Source organism: Tamandua tetradactyla, chromosome 23, assembly GCF_023851605.1.
Source record: "Tamandua tetradactyla isolate mTamTet1 chromosome 23, mTamTet1.pri, whole genome shotgun sequence".
NCBI lineage: Eukaryota > Metazoa > Chordata > Mammalia > Pilosa > Myrmecophagidae > Tamandua > Tamandua tetradactyla.
Window position 1 is genome coordinate 45,053,357 of NC_135349.1, and position 21,690 is coordinate 45,075,046.

The 21,690-nt window shown below is 41.3% G+C and overlaps 1 protein-coding gene across 6 annotated transcripts in view; it reads right to left on the reverse strand.

The window, feature by feature from the left end:
- SNX29 (sorting nexin 29) overlaps positions 1–21,690 on the reverse strand; it is a 669,987-nt gene that overhangs the window by 556,159 nt on the left and 92,138 nt on the right. For 5 of the 6 annotated variants that reach the window (XM_077141767.1, XM_077141762.1, XM_077141768.1 and 2 more), the window contains 5 exons: positions 20,711–20,891; positions 16,217–16,287; positions 14,795–15,043; positions 11,803–12,175; positions 5,447–5,550 (listed from right to left, as the gene is read on the reverse strand). In XM_077141767.1, coding sequence (XP_076997882.1) covers positions 5,447–5,550; positions 11,803–12,175; positions 14,795–15,043; positions 16,217–16,287; positions 20,711–20,739 — 826 coding nt within the window. In that variant the 5' untranslated portion in view covers positions 20,740–20,891. The other variant, XM_077141766.1, reaches the window with a different exon arrangement.

The following is a 21,690-nucleotide window of genomic DNA, read 5'->3' on the forward strand; positions in this document are numbered from 1 at the left end:
AAACTGTCCTCTGAGGGCCCAGCTCTAAAACCAAGAATATCAGATCATAAAAGGACTACAGTAAGCCCTCTTCAACCTCAACAATTCCAGACTCAATGGTAGGAGAAGCAGAAGCGGAAGGACTTTAGACCTGATGGGTGGTGGGAACTGAATCATGTCCCCTCCACAAGACAAATTCTAATTCTAACACCTAGTCCTGTGGGTATGAACTCATTTGTAAATAGCATCTTTGAAGATCCCATTTGGATGAAGCCAAATTAAGTCAGGGTGGGCCTTAATCCAACAAGACTGGAGTCCTTATAAGCGGAAAATACCTGGACACAGGTGGAGACCGATGCAGAGAGAGATGCTGTATGACTGAGGCAGAAACTGAGTCATGGGCTTCTGGCAAACCACCACCAGAATCCTACAGAATTCAGAGAAAGCATGGTCATGCTGACACCTTGATTTGGATTTTTAGCCTCCAAAACTGTGAGACAATAAACTCTTAAAGCTTAAGTCAACCTGCCTGGTATTTTTTCTTAGCAGACCCCACAAACTCAGAAATGGGGGAATAAAAGGTTCAAGGACCTGAGCTTTCAGGTCCTCAAAAATAGGCTTTGCAGTTGCTAAAACCAAAAAAAAAAAAAAAAACCACAGGACACTCAGTGAAGAAATGAATGATCACATTTTCCTACCTCAAGTGAAGTAGGAATGGGTATTTTTTTCACCTGCATTTATTCTTCTCACTTGAAAGGAACAGAGCTCTCCCACCCCTGTCATTTCAAACAGATGTTGGTAAATTTGCTTTGCATTGTACAGAACATAACACACGAAGAGGACTTGCTGATTGTGCTCAGCTTCTGTCTGCTGCTGGGAGGCTGGGCAGAGATTTCCCTTTTCTGACTCCCTCCGTACCCCCAAAAAGCAGCTCCAAAGCAGAGCCCCATGAACTGCAGAGCTGCTCCCTCGTCTAAGACTTAGAAGGAGAATTCTGTGTTCAGGGTTCCCTTCTTCTCTGACTTTGCTGCAAAAAGCATCCATTATTCCAAGGCATGTGCCTCACTTTCCTTTTTGCCCCTAACCATCATCCCTTCCCTCTTTCTTTAAATATCCCCTAGAGTGGTGACAGTAAAGGGACCAACATTTTCAGAGATGAATGAAATGTCTCCGAAGGCAAGGAAACTTCTGTGTGCAAAGTCACTAGTAAAGAGATAGAATGGCTCCCCAACCATAATCAGAGAGAACAAGCTAACATCACTAAAGTAGGAGCATGTTGATCAGAAGCTAGGCAGAAATGAAGTGAAATAAAGGAAGTTTCAGAAGCCAAGCCTGGCAGTCCCCACCCAGGACTGCCCAAGGAAGAGGTGTCCATGTGTCAGGGCCACCTGGTCATTATGTCTCCAATGGAAATGGGGTATCAGACCAAGAGGAACCGGAGCCATTCAACATTCCAATCAGGTAACCAATCCCCTAGCTCTTAATTCCGGCATCTTCTTGCAGCCCTATGCAATGTTCCTATCCACATCAAGTCTATCCCTCAGGCTATTACAAGATTCTAGGTCTCCGGACAACTTTGTTACTAGAGTAAATTAAAAAGTTGGCAACAAAAGGGAGGAGTAAAGGGTATGGTGTGTACGTATTTTTTTTTTCCTGTTTTCATTTTATTTTTCTGTTGTCTTTTTGTTTCTTTTTCTGAATTGATGCAAATGTTCTAAGAAATGATCATGATGATGAATCTGCAGCTATGTGATGATATTGTGAATTACTGATTATATATGTAGAATGGAATGATCACATATTGGGAATGTTTGTGCTTCTTTCCTGTAACTTTTTTTTAATTAATAAAAAAAATTTTTTTAAAAGTTGGCAACAATGGTAAATGATTATAAAAATACCTAATGACACAAGGCTATTTGACTAATTAGATAGGATAATGACTGTGACAGAATGCAGCATATTATCTGGCACATAAGTATGCACTTAGTAGAATATCAATCTGTATACTGTCTAGTATTAATATCAACAAAATTACAAAAATCACTTATGTTACATAATATGTAATATTGCATTTTTAAATATTTTAAATATAAATAGCAATATATGAAATTTAATTAGTGAACCTATCATTATCTGTTAAAGTATGAGGTCTAAAGGAAGAAAACGTTGTTTTTAAAATAAACTGCCAACTTGGAGATACCAAGTCAATTATTCATTCTGAAAAGCAGAAAGCCTGTAAGGTTTTTTTGTCCCTGCAACCTTTTGTTTTTCTGAATTAAGAGTGACTGTTACATTCTTATATTAAATTTGTCATAAAAATATATATATGTATATATGAGGTCCAATATGTAAATTAGACCTCTTAAAATTTCTAATACTTTCTCATAAATTTTAAATATTTCCCTTACCTCCGGTGGGAAATGATCTTAGTTATTTTTTTGGTTTGTTTAATTTTCAAATAGTGATATAAACCCTATTTTTTGTTTGTATATTTCCTATGAGAAATTCTATGAACTTTTCTTGGAATAAATTTGATTTTAAATTAAAAAAAAAAAAGGTGGCAGTCAGGTTTACATGTATCATCTGCAGTAAAACCATGATAAGCTAGAGGTCAGGTTCCCATTACCAGTACAAGATCAAGCCTCCAGATATGCAAGGCTGACAGAGGTGGGACCATAGGAGATCTGCCAGGGGAAGCTTCTTCAGAGGATCCTGGCTGGCCAGGAGCTACTTTCCTTGTTGACACTTGTCTACATAAAAGGTGTGTGCGTGTGTGTGTGCATGTGTGTATATGTGTAATACTAGTTTGTATTAAGATAAAACCTCAATGCAAGTGGCAAGCAGCAAGGCTCCAGGAGCCAACAATGGCCACTAGAGTTATGGTTTAGAGAAGCCCAGCTGTCATGGTCAAGTTCGTGTCAACTTGGCCAGGTGGTGGTACCCAGTCAGGCAATTGTTGGCCTGTCAGTTGCTATCAGGACATTTCATGGACTTAAATCATGATTATGTCAGCTGTATCCACAGGAGTGGATACAGCTGGAGTGTCTTCTGTAATGAGCGATGCTTAATCTAATCATTGGAAGGTTTTTAAGGAGGATTCAGAAGAGACAGTTACTCTTCCTGCTTCAGCCAGTGAACCTCTCCTGTGGAGTTCATCCAGACCTTTCATTGGAGTCGCCAGCTTCATAACCTGCCCTACAGATTTGGACTCTTCCATCCCCATGGTTGTCCAACCAGCCTCTCCTGGGAGTTTGTTGAGGAACTTCATCAGAGTTACCAGCTTGCAGCCTGCCCTACAGATCTTGGACCCTTACATTTCCACAGTTGCCCAGCCAGCCTCTCCTAAGAGTTTTTTGCAGATCTTCATTGGAGGTACCAGCTTGAGGCCTGCCCCACAGACCTCGGACTCTATATTCCTATAGAGTCAAAAGTTATGACCACAATTTGGTGGGTCATAGCTCCATGGAAACAATAAAAAAGGTCTCACCCAGAAAGGGGGAAAATTCAACTTCCCCAAGTTGAATTCCTGATATTCTTACAAGCAGTGGGGACACTATAGTTACATGAGACACTTACATAAATTTTTTATCTATGGATATCTCCTGCTGATTCTGTTTCTCTAGAGAACCCTAGCTAATACACCAGCTGTGAACTGAAGGAGCCCCCTCAAAAAACCAAACTACCTGTTGCATGCTCTGTACAACCTGGCAACAATTCACAAACCCAAAAAAAAGACCCCCTGGGAAGAGAGTGAGATGAGGTAAACAGGGAAGTGGATGAGGGGCTAGAGGTCCAGAACAAAGATTCTAAACTTTCCACTGGTGTTTGATGTGCTTTGGGACCACCTGGTCTCTCCAAGCCCCTACCCCCTTCTCAAACATCCCACCCAGGTTCTCATGGCTGCCAAATGGGCAATGGCAAGGTAACCATGCCCCCCAGTGCTCAGGCACCTGGACCAATGTTGATCACTTGAGGGAAAGGGGCTGCTGATGCTGACCAGCGATGCAGGACTTTCACAGCCTAGTCTGCAGACATGAACTAGGTCCATCAGACCTGAGACCCACAGAGAGAAGTTCCTGCGGTACAGAAGGTCACATGCCTCAGGCAATGGCATTGGCACCTCGGCCAAGTACAGATGAAAAGAAGAGAGAGAGAGAGTGGCAAGGAAGCAAAGAGAGACTAGGGGAAAGAGCCCCATCAGGAAGTGCGGGGAAGCAAGGATGGGGGGGGATGGCAGGACTGCATCCTCTCCATCGCAACGTCCCAGTCCTGGTCTGCCCCACTGTATCACTGCTACAGTCATTCACAGTATACTTTCAAGGGGCCTTGCGTGACCCTGGTCCTCTCTCCCTATAGCCCTGAGAGGGAAGTGACAGAACAGGAACAGTTCTGGCCTGGGTAGCTGTGAGGAAGAGATAGTGGCTCACCCAAGCTTGGGATTAAGTGCTGCAGTCAGTGTCATCATCACCCCCTTCCACACTAGAAGCCTGAGGCCAACAGAATTAAGGGCTTAACCATGTACCCTGCAGCAGCCTCACTGAGGGAACAGCGCCACGAAACTGGTAGCTGGCCCAAGCTCATGAGACTCTCTAGAGCTGAGACAGGCTCTGACCCCCACTCTTCATTGCTGCCAGGAAATGTTCCAGCCCATCTCTCTGCTCGAGCTGGTTTGATGGGGTCTCTGTTTCCTGCCAACTGACAAGAACAACAGTCGATGACCCGATTCAGAATTTCAACAGCTTCCTGAGTATTTGGGAGGGCCCTAGACACAACTTCCTAAATCCGGGCCCAGATAATAAACATGTGTTTCCTAAGAAACTGAGAGGGCACATAAGTGGGTTGGGCCAAGTTCTGCCAGACTCAGCAGTGCTTCGGGGCCAATGAGTAGCAACTGTGGACTTCTCTATGGCAGGCGCTGTGCCAGCTGCACTGCATGCTCATCCCAGGGGGCCAGCCAGGGCTCATCCATGGTCTGCATGACCTGCTCTAACTAAAGAAAACAATAACAAACCACACGCACACACGTGCTTAACCACATGGAATGCTACAGAAACACTCACACATAACAAAGACAGGTTTTAAGCAACTCCCTGATCCCCAAGACTATTCTGTAAAGGGTACCAGGGCCTTTACAAATATGAGTTCAGTAGATCTTCTCCCTTCTCCTCAAAGGCAAAATAATAATCATTTGTGGTCAACTTTTACATGACCAAGTCCAATAAGGAAAAAAATAAAAACCAGGTGACTTGCCAGTCAGTTCAGCACAATACTCACTAAGCTGAGTGAAAACTGGCCCAGCAAGAAATCCCAGGTTCAGCAAGAAGAGAAGCTCAGTCCCCGTCACTTCTGAACTTCCCTCTCACTGCTCAAGTGCTCCTGTTCCTACCTGAGAGGCAGTCCAGACACTCCCGCCGGTCCTGAGAGCAACAGCTCTTAGCAGAAAACAGAGTCCTCAGGAAACACCCACCTGCAGAGCCACTGACGGGGAAGAGGACATCGGCGTCGCTGTGCAGCACCTGCAGCGGAGCCCACCTGTGCATCTGGGAGAGGCAGGTGTTCGTGTCCAGAGGCCTACAGTGAAAGAAGACAGTGGTGTCACAGGCGAAGAGTCCCCAAGGTGCACAACTCACCACCAGGTCCCTCTGACCAGTCAGAAGGGACCGAGAGAGGGAGCCCCGGGCTGTGGGTCGGGAGTGCACCACACGGGTCCAGGTCTCTTGCAGGCTTTCTCTCAACCAGGTTTCCTGAACATCTGCTGTGGGCCAGGCACTGGACTCACTCCGGGGTCAAGGGGCAGGCAGTGAGTCTCTATCCTGTCCTCACAGCACTTACAGTTGGGTGGGAGACATGGACAAGAATCAAACAGTCTTGCAAAGAGGTATAAAGCTTGAGCTCAGGAAAGATCATGGAGCACAAGAGTGTAGAACAAAAAGAACCGGGTCAGGGGAGACATCCCTGAAAAAGGGAGATCTGAGCTAAGAGCTAAAGGAAATACAAGACCTAACTGGGTGAAGAGGAGAGACAAGCAGGTGGAAGGCAAGGGAACAGGAGAGCAAAGCACTGAAGCAAAAGGTAGCTGGTGCTCAGGGTTTTAAAATGATGGCAGCCACATGACCTTGGGCTAGACTTACTTAATTTAACCTCACTGGTTCTCAGTCCCTCATGGGTAAATGGATAGAAATGAACCAGATCGTTTCTGGTTCCCTTCTAAGAAAGGGAGTCAGCTCGAATATTAACCAGGATCATATGACCTGTTACACTGCCACCTTCTCCACAAAGTGTAAAACTAACATGCCCATATTTTAAAACACCAATGAGTTAAGGTGAACTAAGAGAATATCTATACACTGTAGCACCTGTCTCCGGGTATTTGTCTGGTACTTTAAAGTTCTGGAACTCAATTGACAAAGAAGTCCAAAAAGAAAACCAAAAATCATCACCATACCTACTTACAGATGGGGCAGAGGGAAGAGGAGGGGAGAGAAGGGGAGGTGAGAAGAGGGGAGAAAAAAGAAAAGCTAGGAGAGTAAAGGGAGAGAGGGAAGAAAGAGAAAGGAAAGAAAATAAAGGGAAGGGGAGGGACAAAGAGGGAAGAGAAGGGAGGAAAGAAAGGCAGGAGGAAGGGAAAGAGAGAGAAAGGGAGGGAGGTCAAAGAGATTCCATGACTTGTCCAAGGCCATCCAACCACAGAACCAAGGCCTGTGGGATACCAGTCCAGTTCTTCCAAGCCCAATGATGATGGGTCCCCAGTCTTCTGCCCACCACATAAAATGACCTTATAGTTCTCTTTTATTTTAGAGTAGGGATCAACAAACTTTTTCTTTACAAGGCCAGATAGGAGGCTTTGTGAGCCACGTGGTCTCTGCTGCTTGTCTGTCTCTCTTCCTTTTTGTAATTATAGTTGTTGTTAACAATATTTAAAATATAAAGCCATCAAGCTAAGGCTCAGGGTCAGATTTGGCCTAATGTATCCTGCCAACACCCATCTCAAAGGCCTGTCATCTGGAGATTCTCCTTTCAGCCCTCTCAAGCTTTTGGTCATACATTTGGCACGCACTGCACAAGAAACAAGGGGGATAGTGATCAATGACAGCGAGGGGTAAGGGATATGGTATGTATAGCTTTTTTTTCTCTGTTATCCTTTTATTTCTTTTTCTGTTATCTTTTTATTTCTTTTTCTAAATCAATGCAAATGTTCTAAGAAATGATGAATATGCAACTAAGTGATGATAGTGTGAATTACTGATTATGTATGTTGTTTTATTTTATTTTTTTAATAAATAAATAAATAAAAATACAGAAAAACATATACATATAGTGATAAATATTTTTCATTTTGCCTTAGGCTTCAATATAGTTTAAACATGGCACTACTAAAGTCTATCTCTAGAGCTTAAATGACTGGGCTATAGCTTTGGCAAGACAAATTCTTTTCATTTATTTGGCATATTGACCATGCTTTCAAATTATTCAGCATTATTCAGTGTTAGGCTATAAGTAATGCAGTTTTTCTTACTTTATTGCTATTTTGTACCTAAAACAATGTCTGTAGAGTCAGTAATTTCTCAGAATATATTATGCAGATAATCTAATTTGTGTCTTATGTCAGTATCAAAACTATCAACAATTTACATTAAAAGTTTCTATCAACTGCTGAATGGATAAACAAAATGTGGTATATTTGTATAATGGAATATTATTCACCAATAAAAAGAAATGAAGTACTAAAAAAAAAAAGAAACAAGGGGGAAATGAGCCTTACAGAACATTGCAAGTTTTTGCATTTAACCCTACAGTAACACAGTGAGACCCTAGGACAACACGTTGGGGGGCAGAAGAGGAACCTTTTCCACCCAGTTTTTGGATAAACATGGTGCTTGTCTCTAGTCCACAGAACTGCCCTCCTGGGGCTCCCATCTAGCAGGCAGTGACCAAGGGGACATGAGAAGGGATCAGGGGCATCCTCTCAAGAGAAAGTGGCAAACACAACAATCCTTTCCAAGGCCATTTCACCAGCTCCAGGCAAGTGGGATTTTCTGTTGGCTTCTATGGGAACATTTGCCACTTCCCAGCAAGACATACAAAGCAGAGGGTAGAGCCCAACATACTGTGGGCTCGGGACCTGGTTATAAGGGGTCCCCTCATGCCATGGCCTCAAAAAGGAGTTATATTAATGTGATTCCAGAAGTAGTAACCAATTCAGAACAAGGTGTTAGAATGGGCTTTAAATAAAAATTACAGGTATTCCTTTTCATCAGAAAAGTAGAGCATACTTAGTGTGCATGTTTCCTTCAAGCTTTATTAGTGACTTTTCTTTCCACTAGATTTTTTTTTTTTTTTTTTTTTTTTTTTTTGCATGAGCAGGGACTGGGAATCAAATCCAGGTCTCTGGCATGGCAGGCGAGAACTTCACCTGCTGAGCCACTGTGGCCCGCCCTCCATTGGATTTTGTAACCTTCATCCTGCTGGTGAGTAAAGCTCTCATTTAAGTTATATATAATACTTTTTCTCCAGAATTAAAAGTAGATAACTAAACTTAGTATAGCAAATTCCAAAGCATTTTTTAACACATATTATCTGGCTTAATCATACAGCAGGTGGGGAAAAAAGTGCTTTGTAAGACATACTGATTTTATTTTTATTTTTTTAATTTTTTTTTTTTTGTATGGGCAGGCACCAGGAATCAAACCCAGGTCTCTGGCATGGCAGACGAGAATTCTGCCACTGAGTCCCGTGACACCACCCCATACTGATTTTAAAACCTATAAAATACCAGAAAAGGAGGAAATTTTAAAGTTAAAAAAAACCCTCCTCCCACAGCAATATTACCAAAACACAACTGAATTCATTAATATCTTACAGTCATAATGAAATAACACGTAGAATTTTATATCTTGTTTTTATCATTCAACATAAATTCCTAAGTTCATCTTCATACTACTGGATATCCTTAATCAGCATTTAATGATGTTTACAGTCCTGATCATTAGGAATACATAAGATTCTGCTGTGAACTTCTCCTCTGTGGTTACAAATTTAGGTCCGTTCCAAAGTTTGTCTTCTCTGAATAAGGACCATGGTATCTAGATGCAGCAACTGTTTCCCTTGGCAAGGAGTCTTCAGGCTAGATTCCCACTGTGGAATTACTGAATCAAGTGCTACAACCATTTTTAAGGCTTCTGATAGTTTGTGGAACTGGTTTCCCCAAGGGCTGCCACTCCTCCCAGATAGGAGAATACACCCTGGGCACCCACCTCACCACATCATTCATTCCACAGAGATCTACTGAATACCTGCTTGGAACCTAGAGCTCTAGGGTACACTGAGGATACCTGAGGAGCCAGCATGCCCCCACCCCTCCCCATAGCTGGGGCGCTAACCCCAGGGCTTGACGTCTAACCAGTTCTCACAGTAAACCCTGGTGAATTTTACAGGTGAAATATGGCATCGTTTCACTGCAATTTCTTAATTACTAGTGAGGTGCAACATTTTTCCATATATTTGAAATTCTTTACAAATTATGTTTTCACCCCATTTCCCTACTGGGGTCATACTGAGTGGGAGGAAAATTCCTCTCTACAATAAAGATATTACCCCCTTTTAAAAAAAGCCAACATGTGTGGTAAATATGAGGCAGGAGAGACATGATTTAATCACCATGAAGTGGTTTGATTACCTGCAAACAAAAGAGTAAGCCTTACAGGGCATCAAGACCAGGGAGGCACATAAATGACAGAATCCTGTCTTTGCTATGGGCTATCCCCATCCACAAATGTGCTTTTCCTGGTCCACAACCTGTTTGTGCTAAAACGCTGGCCTCTCCAGGCCTCTAGACCTTTCATGTGAACATTAGTTTGGAGTCAAAAGGAAAGTATTACTCAGCAGCCGTCTCATCCTTCCTCTGCCCTTCCCCTGGATGCTCTGCAGAATGTTTGATCAAGGCCCCCACTTCCCACAGGGAGAAGCTGCTTCTAATCCGCAGGAGGCCAGGGGTCTCAGAGGGCCTAGGCCCTTACTGAGGTCACACTGCACTGTTTGTGCTGCAAGCTGGCCCCACCCTTGAAGCTTCTCACTGCTGGCCCCAAGGCCGTGGAAAAAGGAACGATTGTGTTGAATCCGAATAACCCATAAAGGCAATCAACTCATAAGAATGTACTCGCCCACAGGCCAGGGAAGGCAAGTGGCATTTCCTACAAGGCCTGGATTAAGAACAAAGACAGGTCGCCAGACTTGCACACCAGGTACAAACATTTTCACATCCCATAACCAAGAACAACTGCTGGGAAGCTAGCCCAACGTAAATGATACAGGAGTAGAAAAGAGCCTTTGGTGTGAAAATGTCCATTTCAGAGTGGCTTTTAATGAAAAATAAAAACAAACCATCAACAATCTGAATGTTCAACAATGGAGGAGACCTTTAGTAAATCATGACATAGATCTGACTGAACTTCAACCAATCTACATCCATAATTATGCAGAAACATTTGACAGCAGGAGCTTTGGAGTCCAATATATTCTAAATTAACTCTCAGCTTTGCACTGGCTTAGACAAATCTCCACCCTCCCTGCAATCCAATTCTTTCAGCTATAAAACGGGTATTACCCACTAACCAAGGGGTGGCAAAAGTGTGAAAATAAGGCATATGAAGTGCCTCCCAGCAGCTGGTACAGTACAAACAGTAAGGTAATGCTGCTAACACGTGTGCCCATGAAATAAGAACTAGTCTAAAAAGCAAAAGCAAAAATAGGCACAGCCTCATGAAGATTTTTTTCCTCTCCTTGAAATTCTCACACAAAATATTTTTGTTTTTATTTCCCACAAGGGAGAAAGAAAACACACACACACACAAGGTGATATTAAAACAGTATAAAATACTGAAAAGCTTATAGCTGGAGGCAGATTGTGGACCTTAATCATACCATGGGATTTCAGGCACAGAGAAAGATACATTTCCATATATTCATTTCATACTTTAAAGGGCTGGGTTTCAAAGTTGGCTACAATTAGGACTGGGTTATGTATCCTGATACCCAAAGGAAACTGAAGAAGTAACCAGTTTATTTGACAATAAGATTTAGAATTACTATGACAGTGGCTGACATGTTGAGTCTGATTCAATGTGCCAGCACCACACCAGTGGACCCACATGTAGCATCTCACTGGCTTGACAACAACCTTACAAAGCAGGCGCTGTTATTCTCCTCAGGTCTCAGGTGAGACCCAGGAACCTGAGAGGTGAAGTAGCTTGCCCAATGGAAGTTACATGGCTAGTAAACAAGAACGAAGGTTGTCTTGATTCCAAGATAAAAGCTCTTAGCTCTTACACCTTCAAGTGCATCAAGCCCTTTCCACAGGTATAAACCTACAGCAACACAAACATTAAAGCAGCAAATGCAGGCAAATGACTTTCTCCCTTGTGGGAAATAAAACTAACACTCCTGCAGATAAACACAGAAATCATCTGCCCATGACTAGTCTCTAGTGTAGCAATGCCTTTCTCTGAGATTTCCATGCTAGTGGCAAGTCAGAGATACAAGGTCAACCCAACAACGAAAATGAAAGATGTGTATATAAAGCAAGAATTTCAAGACACACATCTTGACATTAACTGTGTCATAGTTACCTTCTAATATTCTCCCTTCTCCTCTTCTTAGTTTCCAGGAAAATAGCAAGCTAACACCCCTTCCTCCTAAATCAAGAAATATAAAAAAACAAGCAACACTCTACATAAATATAAAAATTGTACTCTTATTTCACCCAATACTGGTAGAGATCAAGCAGTTATTTTAACATCCTTTATCAAAGGCTTAAGTGGAACTTACTTCTCAGGCGACTCCGTGTGGCCAATGCATTTTCTTCCTGGTCTGTTCTGGTATACACCGTCCTCATTTTCATCCACATCTTCATCATCAATGCTTTTCACATCAAGCTTCTGGTACCCAAACTCCCCGTTCAAAGATAGAGAATCAATTTTCCAGGAGTTGCTGCTCTGACTCCCATTGGAATTTGGCCCAAATGGGCTTTCAAAGGCTGACATGATGTTGACCGAGGAGCGGTCAGAGTTCTCCTCCGAGCTCTCCCCAGTCCCAGGCATCTTCTTAAAAATGTCACCAGAGTTCTGTTCGTCCTCCTCATCAAAGGAGATAATGTTGGTCACCTTCTTTTTCTTCTTTCGCTCCCTTTTACTTTTGGTATCTGGCAAAAGAAAAGATAAGGTGCAGGAAAAAGTAAGCCAGATAAAGGGATGATCAAGCCATTTTGCCTCTAGATTGTTGAAAAACCTTTTAGTCTATTGAGAAATAAACCATAAGATAAACTCAGATTTTTTTAAACCCTTGAAAAAAGTTTGTCTACAGAAGACTGAGCAAAATAGATGTGGGCCTCTGCTTCCAATTTAAACAAATGCACCATAAAGCATACGTTGTGATTATTCTTCCTAAGCAGCCACTTTGATCTGCCAGGTTACCGTAGCAGAAATAGCGGCGTGTTGAGTTCCAAGACCTAGGCCTTAAAGGGGTCTTACAGCTTCTGCCTTCACTCTCTTGGAAAGCTGCCCTGAGAGCACCTGGTAAGAAAGCCAGCCTAGTTTCTTGAAGGATGAGCCACCACGTGTAGAGAAAATGAGGTGTTCAGCTAAAAGCCAAAACCAATTCCAGACACACAAGTGAAGCCATTTTGGATCTTTCAGCTAAAAAGTCATCAGCCTAATGCAGGCTCATGAATGAGCTCAAGTGAAACCAGTCCAAGAATCACCCAGCCAATCCATAGAATCATAGAGATAATAAATCGTGGTTGTTTTAAGCCATTACATTTTAGAGTAGACTTTTAACAAAGCAAAGGGTAAAGGAAACAGAAACCAAGAGCGTCTTAGAGATCAGCGCTGAGATGAGCCAATTTTTTCATGCATCATCATGAAAAGTCATCAACTTGAGTAAGACTATCTGAGCCATCTCCAAAAAGCTAATCCATTTAGACCAATTTTGACATGGTGATGCTTTGCCAGCATACCACAGCACTGAGACAATTTCAAAAGCAGAGTTCCAAAAATGGACAGTAAGACTACTCTTCTGTGTACACAAATTCCAGTATCTTTGATACACAAAGCCCCTGACAATTATGTTTCTTACATTATTCCAATGGGGGTCTCTGCTCAAGAATGAGAGGGAAATCTCTCTAAGCCAACTTGGCAGGTGAACTCACTGCCCTCCCGCTACATAGGACATGACTCCCAGGGGTACAAATCTCCCTGGCAACATGGAACCTGACTCCCAGAGATGAGCTGGGACCCAGCATCATGGGATTGAGGAAAACCCCCTTGAACAAAAGGGGAAGAAAAAAATGAGATGAAATGAAATTTCAGTGTATGAGAGATTTCAGAGTCAAGAGGTTATTCTGGAGGTTATTCTTACACATTATATAGATATTCCTTTTTAGTTTATGGCATATTGGAGAAGCTGGAGGGAAGTACCTGAAACTGTTGAACTGTGCTCCAGGAGCCTTGATTCATGAAGATGACTGTATAACTATATAGTTTTAAAACAATATTGATTGTGTGATTGTGAAAACCTTGTGTCTGATGCTCCTTTTATCCAGAGTATGGACAGATGAGTAAAATAAATAAATAAATAAGGATAAAAAGTAAATAATGGGGGGATAAAGGGTAAAAAAAACTGGGTAGATTGAAATACTGATGGTCAATGAGTGGGAGGGGTAAAGGGTATGGGTGTGTGAGTTTTGTCTTTTTTATATTTATTTCTTTTTCTGGAGTGATCCAAATGTTCTAAAAATGATCATAGTCATGAATACACAACTACGTGATGATATTCTGAGCCACGAATTGTATAATATGGTTGGGCTGTACGTGTGTGAAGATTTCTCAATAAAAATATTTTTAAAAATTAAAATGAAGTGAAAAGAACGAGAGGGAAGATAGATAAAGTCAATGGGTGGGTACCAAGCCCCTAGCTGGATTGATGAGATTCTGAGTTTTCACCATAATTAATAACTTAAAAGGAATGAATGACTATGATTATTGGCTTCTTTAAGAGATTTGGGTATGCTAGGACTAAGTAACTAAACCCAAATTTTCCAATCTTCTTGGAGCAACATTCTGGATATTACATACATCTCAAGGGGTTTTATAAATTTCTCACAAAATTAATTTCAACTGAGCCAGTTTTCATTTGTCTCCCCATAGCAGAGAGTCAAAGCTGGCCAACTCCTTCCTTCCCTCATTCCTCAATTAAATGTCACTCCCCATTGGAGGCAGCCCAATAGGATACATTCTCCATAGCATACAATGCTTGGCTTTCATCCACTTATCATAAGGACAACTCATTCTAATTAGTCTTTAAGATGCCTACCCCACCCAACTCAAAGAAGAATGTAGGCTAAATGATGGCATTCTGTCTTATTCACTTAGTTCAGTGCTTAGCACGCGGAACGTAATAAATGAATGGACAGATGAATAGATGAAGGGATAAATTAACAGAGATCCATCTTCATCTAGCGTCATATAACCATCACTCCCTCACTTTCACAGTTTGCTATGATTTAGCTATTTGCTTTTCTACCCTATTATCTTCTCCCCATCCAGATAAGGCTTTCAGATCCCTTTTGGAGAAAGTAAGATTAAGTAAAAATAAATAAATACAAGCATTCACTGAAAATACAAAGACATCATATTTCATTCCCCTTGGCACTTTCAGAAGTGGGACATTCTCAAGTTAGTTACCAAGATATATCCACCACAGCCATTAGCCTACAATAAAGTGACTTTTCTCTGTTCTACTTCATGGTCCCATTCTCACTCACCAGCACTGACATTCTTGGATACAACAGGCAGAGGGTCGGTCTCCTGTTCAGATTTGATGAGGATGGAGACAGGAGAGGATGCTGTGATCTCCCTGAGAAGACTGCTCATTCCTTGTGTGGATTCCTTCAGCAAGGAGGTCACATTCTGCGTTGATTCCTTTAAGAGGTCCGACACAGTAGGAGCAAACTTACTCTGCCCATTTAAATCCTTGTTGTCAATATTAATTGCAAAGAGAATGGAGTTCAGACCTGCCATAAGGAGGGATAATCTGGAGTGTTTGCTAATGAAGAGAGTCACTCCTTTGACATAACAAGCAGCAGACATAGTACACAAACCATACACATTCATCTTAAACGTTTATAAAGAACCTTCCACTAAACCAGGGTCAAGAGGTACCAGCTATAATGGAGCTGCATCTTTCCAAATAGAAATGCCTTTCCCTATCTGCGATGAAGACAGATACAAATAAGAAATCAACCAGGAGGAGGTTAAGGCACAAGTTCTGGGGTTAGACTGACTGGGCTGAATTCTAACATCGCCATATACTATCTATGAGACCTCGGACCAAACAACTTATCACCTCTCTGAGCTTCATTTTCCTTATCTGCAAAATGGAGCAATAGCACCTCTCTCACGGGGTTGTGTTAAAGATGATAACCCACCAAAGACACTAAGACTGATCAAAAAATGAGTGTCAATATCATTAGTATTACTTTACGCAAAACTTGCACTGGTATCCTATGATTTACAGAGGATATAATGGTAATACCCGACTTTTTCTCATCAATGGACAAGACACACACAACTCTCAATATGTGGGGCTCACTGTAAACTATCAGCAAAAAAGAAAAAGGCAACAAAAGATTTGGGAGAAAGGGGCAAAGTGCCCATTTTTGTTAGGTTATTTCCATCTCTCACCCTTCGGTGAGCATCAAATGATAAACAATTTAACAACTCTCCAAGTAACATCCATCTAAGGCTTTCCATCACTCTTGATCATATATGATTCCCTCACAAGCCTATAAAGGCAACTGCTGAGATGTCAGGACTCCCATCTAACAAAAAAGGAAAGTAAATTTACCGAAGCTTGCAAGCTCTGTCCAAGGTCCCCCACCAGCAAGGGCAGAGCCAAGACTCAAAAGCAGGACTCCTGCCTCCAATTTCCCAGCTCTTTACACTGCACCTATAAAACCACAACCCAAAACCCTCAACCACATACTTTCTCTACCTGGTTATCCAGTACTAGATAAGTACAGTCAAAGCCCAGTTCCCCTCCAAGAAGGGCAACAAGTGACCTCTAGGCCAGCGAGCAACAGGGTAAAATCAAAGCATTGCTTGGAGTTTTAAATTCACTTCCAGGGTGTCTCCTCTGTTTGCCAAGCTTCATACAATCCATCACTCCTGGCTTTGGCCAGGCTTACCAGCTGCCATGGTGGGAAGCATGCTAGACCTTTCTTCATCCATCATGAAAGACCCATCTTCATAGAAAGTGCTGCAAATTCAAAGAGAAAGTGGAAAATCTCTCAATGGTGGTTCTGTGAGTTCGTTAGCCAGACAATTCAATACTTGGTTTCCTGGAAAATCTGTATGTGGCATCCCAGACTGGACATTATGTCTGAGGTCTCTGATGGGGTGAAGCTTCTGGTTATAAACAAAGGACTGAACACATGTATCCTATGGACTTCCTCATTGGTCCCCTGAGACTCTAACTTTAGAGTACTGAAATAGGTATGATATGTAAATGCAATATTTTTGAAACATCAAAGTAACAGGGGACCATCAGAGAGGTGACATTCACTAATGTGATGCCTCTAAGAAATAGACCAAGAAATCTCCCCTGAATCGGTTAATGAGAAAAGAGACAATATCAGAAAGAAATTATAGAGCTTCCTGGCTCCAATGACGAGGGCATTTACATATAATGCCTCCTTGAGGTGTAACTGAAAGCCCAAGCTATAGAGGATAAAAAGGCCCCACAAATCTGAACAGCAGGAGGAGGAAGTAGTTGGAGAAGCCTACAGGATCACCCAGCCAAGAAATGGGACAGCCAGGCTCAGAAGCAGGTGCCCCAAGTCCAAGTTCCAGTTCTTTATATGACTCCCTGTTAAGCCACAACAACCAAGTACCTTTGACCCATAATTTCCTTTCCAGGTCACGGAACTCTAAATTAACAGACTCAAAACTCAATTTCATTAAAGGAAAGTCAGCATGAGGGACTCGTAGTTTAGGGATTTATTGGAAAAATTAAGAAATGAACATTTTCAATAAAGTCACCTAGCAAAGCGTCAGTGGAAGCACAAACCACACGTTCAATCTGGCATTTCAAGTATACCTCTCATTTCCAAAATTGTGATTCTGTAGGCATCTAAGCCAGTTTCACGTGGAGTCATCACAAATGAATTTGATATTCTCACATCAAGTTAGGTAAGTAGCTAGGAAGTAAGGCAAATTCAATAGTGATTTTTAACTGCCAAATTTACTTCAACTGCCAATCATTACATTCAACTTTAATACTGGATATGAAACCACTTGCAAATGATCTGCTGGAAAGAGCATCACAAAAACTCATTTCAAGAAATATGAGCATGCCCTTAAGCAAAGCTGGCTGATACACAGGAAGTACAGAGTTTCTCGGCCTCCCAACTTAGATCCTGAGCACACAGGGTAACATCACTGGTCGGCCCGTTTCCCCATCCCTCCCATTTCAGACCACAGGCGTCTTACTACACCAATGTTAAGTGAACAAGGGGAAAACTGGACAAGGCATCCCAGTTAGCACAATGTACATCTTCAGTGGGAGAACTTCAAGGGTAATTTTAAGAGCCTTAGTGTACAGTCCCAGAAAAGCCAACACCTTCCTGATAGTGGGGTGATCACAAGCAGAAGGAGAAGCATAAGGGGTGAGCTGAGCCAGGGCATGCATGACAAGATATGAAATCACTGCAGTGCATGAGGTACTGATAAAATTCATTTAATTATTGAATTGAATGAAATTTCCCTATTGAGGATCTGGGCATTTCTTTTTTTTTTTTGAATAGAGAAGTTGCGAATTTACAGAATAATCATGCATAAAACAGGAATCCAAAACACCCCCTATTATAAACACCTGGCATTGGTGTGGAACATTAGTTACCACTGATAATAGTACAATTATAAAAATATGCCTACAACTATAGTCCATGATTTATCTTAAGTTTTGCCATTTGTATAGTGCAACTTCAGGGACTTTTTAAAAATTTTTATTCTATTATCATATATATAACCTAAAATTTCCCCTTGAAACCATATTCAGATATACATATCAATACTGTTAATTACGTTCACAGTGTTGGTCCTACCATCACCATCATCCATTACCAAAGCGCGTCTATCATTATTATCATATATATATAACCTAAAATTTCCCCTTGAAACCATATTCAGATATACATTTCAATGCTGTTAATTACGTTCACAGTGTTGGTCCTACCATCACCACCATCCATTACCAAAGCGCGTCTATCATTATTATCATATATATATAACCTAAAATTTCCCCTTGAAACCATATTCAGATATACATTTCAATGCTGTTAATTACGTTCACAGTGTTGGTCCTACCATCACCACCATCCATTACCAAAGCGTATCTATCATTCCAAATAGGAACCCTGTGCATTTTAAGCCTTAACACCTGTGGTGGTTTGAAGGTGTTAAGTATCCCAGAAAAACATGTCCTTAAACTTAGTCCATTTTGTGGGTATGAACCCATTTTAAGTAGGCCTTATTGATGAGGTTACCTCAGAAAGGTGTGGCCCACCTCAATAAGGATGGGTCTTAATCTTATTACTGGAGTTCTTTAAAAGAGAATGAAATTCAGACAGAGAGAGAAAAAGCCACAGGAAGCTGAAAGTTGAACATCAACAGAGCCCAAAGCAGAAGGAAGAGATGAGGAGACACTGCCATGTGCCATGCCATGTGACAAGCTAAGGACCAAAGGAACATAAGCAGCCAGCCCCAGAATGCACAGCCTTTGGGGAAAAAGCATCACCTTGATGATACCATGATTTGAACTTTTTTCGTAACCTCAAAACCATGAACAAATAAATTTACATTGTCTAACCTGGACATTTCATGGTATTTGCTTGAGCAGCCAAGGAAACTAAAACTCCCTATTTCCTATCCTCACTCTACTCCCTGGTAACCTACATTCTAGATTCTAACATGAGTTTGCTTATTCTAATTATTTCATATCAGTGAGATCATATAATATTTGTTCTTCGTGCATGACATTTCACTCAACATGATGCCTTCAAGGTTCATCCATGTGTTCACATGTATCAGACTTAAACTCCTTTTTACAGTTGAATAATATCCCATTGTGTCTATACTACATTGTGTTTATCCATCATCAGTTGATGAACATTTGGGTTGCTTCCATATTTTGACAATTGTGAATAATGTCTCAATAAATAATTAGTGTGCAGATATCAGTTTGAGTCCCTGCTTTCAATCTTTTGGGATATATACCCAAAAGTGGGATTGCAGACTCATATGGTAATTCTATAATCAAAACTACCAAACTATTTTCCAAAACAACTGCACCATTTCACATCATCACCAACAATGAATGAGTGTTTCTATTTATCCACCTTTTCTCCAACACTTGCTTTTGTTTTTTATTTTTTAACAGAAACCATTCTAGCAAGTAGGAGATAGTATCTTGGATCTGGGCACTTTTGATGGGCAAGTTATTCAAGGGACCAGAGTCATATTAATCCTGGGCCCTTTATATCATCAGGGGACATAAAACAATGCATCTAGTCCACCATTCTCAGCCACAGCCGGGGGGTGGGGAGGAAGAAAGAGATCATAAACATCATGATTTTAGGGTAAATGACAAGAAAGAAATATATAACATATTAGCAAAGTTATCTCTGTGTAAACTATGGGTTATTTAAGTTTCCCCCCAGTGAGCTCTAACAGCACTTACAAATATTTTTGAAGTGACCATTGTTGACCATACTATCACTGCTTCACATTCAGTGCCCTCCCCACCTCGCTGTGGGACAGTTATGCCTTCCTTCCCATCTTGAAGAACTGGGTATAACCATATGACTAGCATTGGCGATGAAAATGAGTGGAAGTAAGGTGTCACTGCAGGCAGAAGCTTTAAAGCCAGAGCTTAGTTCAATCTTGGCAATCATGAAAGTGCAGAGATAGAGAGCACATCAGCCTAGGTCCCTAAAATGAGAAACACCCTGCTCTCCCTTGGTAGACATATAGCACAAGCAAGAAGTAACTTGATTGAGACAAAAAATTGAGGTTTTCATGTTACTTCTTATTACAGCATGCCCTGGCCTATACTGACTGACACAGCAAACATTATGTTCATGATCAAGAAAAAGAGAAAACATAACACAGTGTGGCTTTTTTTCCCATAACAACAACAGATTTCTTTTCTCTTTTTAAAATTCCTCTTTTTTTCCCTCAGTCAGTTTGGGATTGATTAACCACCAAAACCAGAAACAACTAGAAATAACTTAGGAAAGAAAGAATATGAAACTGGCATAAATACCCAACATCTAAAGAGAAAGAAGTTTTGAATCACAAAGGAACTCAAAATTCCACAGAAGTGAAGAGCAGGCTGTATCCTAAGACATCAGTTCTCTCCATACTCTATGCTTTAATAATAATCACCATAAACACATACTGAGTGTTTTCTACAGGCAGGTATGTTGCACTTTATAAACATTCTCTTATTTACACTCCTACCACTGTCCCACAGCATGGCAGAACAAACTGAATTCATAGGGGGAACTCACTGGCCCTGGATGGAAGGACTGGGATGCAAATCCAGGTAGTCTGACTCCAGATTCTATAATCATAATCACATTGTTATATGGCTTCCCAGAGCTCCAGTCTGGCCCAGATACCTGAGCCTGCCACGGTCGGCCAAGAGCATGTGTAGGTAGCGTTCCAGAGAATGTTCGTTGAGGGCGCAGCGCAGCCAGGCACGACCTCGGCCCACGTCCGAGGTGATCTGACGCAGGGAGTAGAAGCGCTGCAGCTCGTGCCTGTTCAGGACCTCCTTCGCGTAGAACCAGAACACAGGCTCTGTGGAGAGAAGGGACGGTGTCTGTCACTCAGTCCTAGGACACGCATCACTGTTCAACCTACCATACCTAGGCATGTGGGGGGTGGGGACAGTAAAAGAGCCATCTGCTAAGTACTGAACAGGTGGAAGATACCAAAGAGTATAAAAAAACTTAAAATGACCCCAAAATCCATCATCTAGAGGTAACCATCATTAACATTTTCACAAATTTCCTTTTCATCTTTCCTCCTACAAACTTTTTTTTTAATATTTTCAAGATACCTTCACACACATACAATCCATCCAAAGTATATAATCAGTGGCTCACAATATCATTACAGTTGTATATTCATCACCGTGATCATTTTTAGAATATCTGTATCACTCCAGAAAAAGAAATAAAAAGACAAAAGAAAAAACTCATATACCCAATACCCTTTACATTTCCCTCTCACTGACCAGTAGTATTGCAATCTATCCAATATTTTGACCCCTTATTCCCACCTATTATTTATTTATTTATTCCCCCTTTTTTTTTCATCTGTCCATACTCTGGATAAAGGGAGCATCAGATACAAGGTTTTTACAATCACACGGTCACATTATAAAAGCTATATAGTAATACAGTAGTCTTCAAAAATCAAGGCTACTGGAACACAGTTCAACAGCTTCAGGTACTTTCCTCTACCCACTACAATACACCATAAATTAAAAAGGGAAATCTATATAATACATAAGGATAACTTCTAGGATAACCAATCAACTCTTTAAAATCTCTCAGCCACTGAAACTTCATTTTGTCTCATTTTTATCTCCCCA